Raw genomic sequence first — 5240 nt, forward strand, 5'->3', positions numbered from 1 at the left:
GAAATTGGATAATTGATTGTTTGGTTGGAATATGATGAGATCTAGGTGGAAATATTGTGTACATGATTGTATGTATAGTATATATGAAATTGTATTTTGCATAATATATAGGAATAAATTGTTGTGTTGAGGAGATGTGGTAATTAATATGCCTAAATATCTAGATTAGAGATGCTAGGTGTATTACATGATATATGTATGTACGGTATAGCCGGGCCGGGGTGTTACAAGTTGGTATTAGAGCGGTTGAATCTTTGGAGGTTAGATTGGAGTTTAAGCTGTGAAACCCTTGAACCCTAGTTTCAAGTCAGTCAGTTTCAAGTTGATTAAGTTTCGAGTCAGCTTAGGTTCGTTAAGACCAACCTAAGTCGTTATTCTAGTCTAATGAGTATATGTTTCGGAGTAGAGCTGGAACGGAGGCCAGGCAGCGTAAAAAGGGGGTATTCCACTTCTACCTTACAGAATCTCTTGATTCTGGTTGCTAAATACTCTGACTGATACTTGTGCATTCTTATATGTGGTAATCATTTTGTATGATTGTTGTGAGTGAACTTGAGAAGCTGTTATACTAACTGTTTAGTTAACTAACTTCTTAGTAACTTTTATACTCCGGAAGCTAACTAGAAACGATCGTTTAGTGAAAATGCCGCCAAGACGAAATGTACCTGCGGGACGTGACGACGCCACCATGGCAATGGATCGTATGGCTTTGGCAATGGAACAGATGGCTGAGTTTATGATGGCTCGCAGGCTCAAAATCAAAATCAGGGACACCCTCGAGGAATTCAAGGAGGAATTGAGGGGACAATTTTACACGGAACGAATTAAGGGAATCAAGTGCGAAGAATTCTTGCGACTGAAGCAGAAAGGAGAAACTGTTCAGGTCTACTATGACCAGTACGTGGAGTTAATGAGGTTTGCTCAGGATATTGTGCCGGACGAGGCAAGCAAAGCAAGAAGATTTGTGCGAGGACTGGATTGGGACGTGAGAAGGGCAATCGCACCATTCATGTGCTCCACTCTCAAGGAGGCATATAATCGGGCATCGGATCAGTACCAAGTGTACCTGGATCAACAGGAAGTTTACGGCAGGAACAAGAGAAAAGCTGATGATAAACAGAAGAGATTTAAGGTGGATGATCGGAAGTCTAACCAAGGGAAATTTCAACCGAAGCAAGGAGAGAAGAGGGGAGGAATAGACCAAGGGAAACAATCTTCTTGCAGCAGATGTGGAAAGAGCCATCTTGGAGAAAATTGTCAAGGGGTGAGAATAAGGTGCTACAAGTGTGGCCTCTTAGGACATAAATTCTATGAGTGCCAAACCAGGGTGGAAAACCTCCGGAACTCCTCGCAGAATACCAGGCAAGGAGGAGGATTCAATGGGAACAACGGTCGGAAACCTGCGTAGTCAGGTAACAGGGGAGTTAATTCTCCACAAGTGAACCGGGGAAGACCAGCGAACGCTGCTACAAGTTCGAGCGACAAAGGGAAGTCACCAATGGGAGAAAGCAGCACAGGGAACCAAAGACGGATCTATGTCGTCAACAGCGCTCAGGCTCAGGCTGGCGACGTCGTAACCGGTACATTTCCTATAAACTCGGTGCTTGGTTCAGTATTATTTGATACGGTAGCTACCAATTCCTTTATATCATCTACATTTGCGGATAGATTGAAGTTATGGCCTACTAGTAAGTTAGACTTAAATGTGAGAACTGCCTCGGGGATAGTGATAGCCTGTAAGGATGGATATGACAACATTTCGATAGAGATTGCGGGATTCAATTGTCCCGGAAATCTTATTCGTTTTGAGTTAGAGGGCATCGATGTGGTACTCGGGATGGACTGGTTGGATATGTATAAGGCTCAAATTGTTTGTAATGAGCGAAAGGTTGTCCTGCGAGGACCGAATGGGAAGAGAATATCCTACCGAGGGATTAAGAGGCAACCCGAGCCCAAGTTGATGACAATGCAGAAGTTGAGGAATTACGCTCACCAGGGGTGTGAAGTGTACCTCTGCTTGGTGCAAGACGCTGAGATAGAAGAACCGGAGATCAATCAAATCCCAGTAGTGCGGGAATTTCCCGACGTGTTTCTAGAGGATCTCACGGAAATGCCCCCGGAGAGGGAAGTGGAATTCACTATTGATCTCGTACCAGGAACCGCGCCAATCTCAAAAGCGCCTTATCGAATGGCACCAAAAGAGATGGAAGAACTGAAGGCTCAATTGGCAGAGTTATTGGAAAAATGATTCATCAGACCAAGTGTGTCACCTTGGGGCGCACCGGTACTGTTTGTAAAGAAGAAGGATGGGAGTCTGAGACTGTGTATCGATTATAGAGAACTCAATCGGGTCATAGTGAAGAACAGGTACCCATTGCCCAGGATCGACGATCTGTTCGATCAATTGAAGGGAGCTGGAGTATTTTCAAAGATTGATTTACGGTCGGGGTATCACCAAGTGTGAGTCACGAATGAGGATATTCCTAAAACAGCGTTTCGGACGAGATACGGGCACTACGAATTCACGGTTATGCCGTTCGGAGTGACCAACGCACCAGGGACTTTTATGGACCTAATGAATCGGATTTTCCTTCCGTATCTGGATAAGTTCGTCGTCGCCTTCATAGACGATATCTTGGTCTACTCGAAGACACCGGAGGATCACGAAGAGCATCTCAGAACGGTGTTACAAACGTTGAGGGAAAAGAAGCTTTTTGCAAAACTGTCGAAATGTGAATTTTGGAGGGAGGAAGTAGCATTTCTTGGTCACATAATCACCAAGGAAGGAATAGCAGTGGACCCAACTAAGATAAAAGCTGTAATGGAATGGGAAGCACCCAAATCGGTCACGGAGGTCCGAAGCTTCTTAGGATTGGCGGGCTATTACCGAAGATTTGTCCAGGATTTCTCGAAGATAGCAATACCATTGACAAATCTGCTCAAAAAGACTACCAGGTACCATTGGAGTGAAGAGTGTGAGCATGCGTTCCAGGAACTCAAGAAGAAGTTAACAACTGCCCTAGTATTAACCTTACCTGTTGGAACGGAAGGCTATGAACTATACACAGATGCGTCTCACAAAGGACTGGGATGTGTCTTGATGCAACATGGAAGGGTAATAGCTTATGCATCTCGTCAATTGAAACCACATGAAGCTAACTACCCAACTCATGATCTAGAACTAGCAGCTGTGGTGTTTGCTCTCAAAATCTGGCGACACTACCTCTATGGAGTTACTTGTAAGATCTTTACGGATCATAAGAGTTTAAAGTACATCTTCACTCAGAGAGATCTCAATTTGAGGCAAAGAAGATGGCTGGAGTTGATCAAGGATTATGATTTGGAAATCCAATACTAGGAAGGCAAAGCAAACAAGGTAGCAGATACATTGAGTCGGAAGTCAAATCATGCTCTTTGAGTATTGCCCGAGCAATTATGCAAGGACTTTCAAAGGCTCAATTCGGAAATAAGAATGGGTAGTCAAGTGGAACAAGAGATGAAATTATATCACTTGTCGGTCACCCCAAACCTATTTGAAGAAATCAAACAAGCACAAGGAGAAGACGATGGGGTGAATAAACTCAAGGAGAAAATGGTTGATGGAAAATGTGGTTTCATTTGAGTTACACCCAGATGGGAGTGTTAGATTTCAAGGCAGATGGGTTATACCTACAGGTTGTAAGAAGATAATGGATCAGCTAATGAAAGAAGGTCACTATACCCCATATTCAGTTCACCCTGGAGGAGACAAACTTTACAAAGATCTGAAACAAAACTTTTGGTGGTCAGGCATGAAAAAGGACGTAGCTGAATTTGTGGCCAAGTGCTTAAACTGCCAGAAGGTTAAAGCAGAGAGGAGTAAACCAAAGGGTTTACTACAACCGTTAGAGATTCCTCAGTGGAAGTGGGACTCTATTTCTATGGATTTTGTGGGAGGATTGCCATTGACAAGGTCAGGGAAAGATAAGATATGGGTAATAGTAGACAGGCTTACCAAGACAACAAGGTTCATTGCCATGAAGGAAACTTGGACTATGACTCAATTGGCAAAGGCTTATGTGAACAAGGTGGTTAAGTATCATGGAATACCCAAGGATATCGTTTCTGATAGAGATTCTCGATTCTTGTCACAATTTTGGCAAGCTTTGCAAGCAGCTATAGGAACAAAGTTGAAACTTAGTACTGCTTTTCATCCTATGATTGATGGGCAGACTGAGAGGACCATACAAACCTTGGAAGATATGTTAAGGGCTTGTGTGTTGGACTTTCAAGGATCGTGGGAGGAACATTTGGACCTAATCGAGTTTTCTTACAATAATAGTTATCATGCAAGTATACAAATGGCACCATATGAAGCTTTATATGGACAGAAGTGTAGAAGCCCTCTGTGTTGGGAAGATTCGGTTAATTCTGTGACATTAGGACCCGAATGTCTTCAAGAAATGACCGAAAAGGTCAAGTTGATTTAAGGAAGGATGAAAGCTGCTCAGGATCGACAAAAGTCTTATGCTGATCAAAGAAGGCAATTATTGGAATTTCAAGAAGGTGATAAGGTATTGCTAAAAATATCTCCTACGAAGGGAGTAATGCGGTTCGGTAAGAAAGGAAAATTGAGTCCAAGATATATAGGACCGTATGAAATCCTTGAGAGGATCGGAAAGGTAGCATGCCGATTAGCACTACCTGCGGTGATGGATCGAGTACACAATGTATTTCATGTGTCACAATTAAGGAAGTACGTGTATGATACATCGCATGTACTCCAACCAGAGGAGGTGACGTTGGATGAGAACTTATCATATGAAGAAAAACCGGTGAAAATATTGGATACTAAGACCCGGGATACCCGCAGGAAGTCCATAAAGTTGGTGAAAGTTTTATGGTCAAACCATTTGGGGGAAGAAGCCACATGGGAGTTGGAAGATGAAATGAGAACGCGATACCCTATGTTGTTTGAGCAAGGTAAAAGAGAACCTTTACCTCTTTCCAAATTGAAGCATCTATTTCAATAAGTATGGTTAACTTTAGTTTCGAGGGCGAAACTCTTTTAAGGGGGGGTAGAGTGTAATACCCCGAAATATTTTCTTCAAAAAAAAAAAGGGAAGGTTTAAATTTTATTTTATTCTAAGGCATTGGCATGCTCAAGTTATGATTCATAGATATTCAGAATAATTTCTACTGGTTAAAATAGTTGTTAATAAGCTGCGATCGTACGTACCGGTCAAGAACCGTAAGAATTT

The 5240-nt window shown here is 42.6% G+C and overlaps 1 protein-coding gene across 1 annotated transcript; it reads left to right on the forward strand.

The window, feature by feature from the left end:
• Positions 1-1498: 1498 nt before the first annotated feature.
• LOC116020196 lies at positions 1499-2248 on the forward strand. Its single transcript, XM_031260675.1, has 2 exons — positions 1499-1888; positions 1997-2248. Exons 1-2 carry the CDS (start codon positions 1499-1501, stop codon positions 2246-2248), a joined length of 642 nt encoding a protein of 213 aa, XP_031116535.1.
• Positions 2249-5240: the final 2992 nt, after the last annotated feature.

This window comes from Ipomoea triloba, chromosome 5 (genome assembly GCF_003576645.1).
Source record: "Ipomoea triloba cultivar NCNSP0323 chromosome 5, ASM357664v1".
NCBI lineage: Eukaryota > Viridiplantae > Streptophyta > Magnoliopsida > Solanales > Convolvulaceae > Ipomoea > Ipomoea triloba.

Coding starts and splice junctions, on each gene's coding strand:
- LOC116020196 (XM_031260675.1), top strand. CDS start 1,499: ATGGGAGAAAGCAGCACAGGGAACCAAAGACGGATCTATGTCGTCAAC. Junction 1,889..1,996: donor TTGTTTGTAATGAGCGAAAG/GTTGTCCTGCGA, acceptor TACGCTCACCAG/GGGTGTGAAGTGTACCTCTG.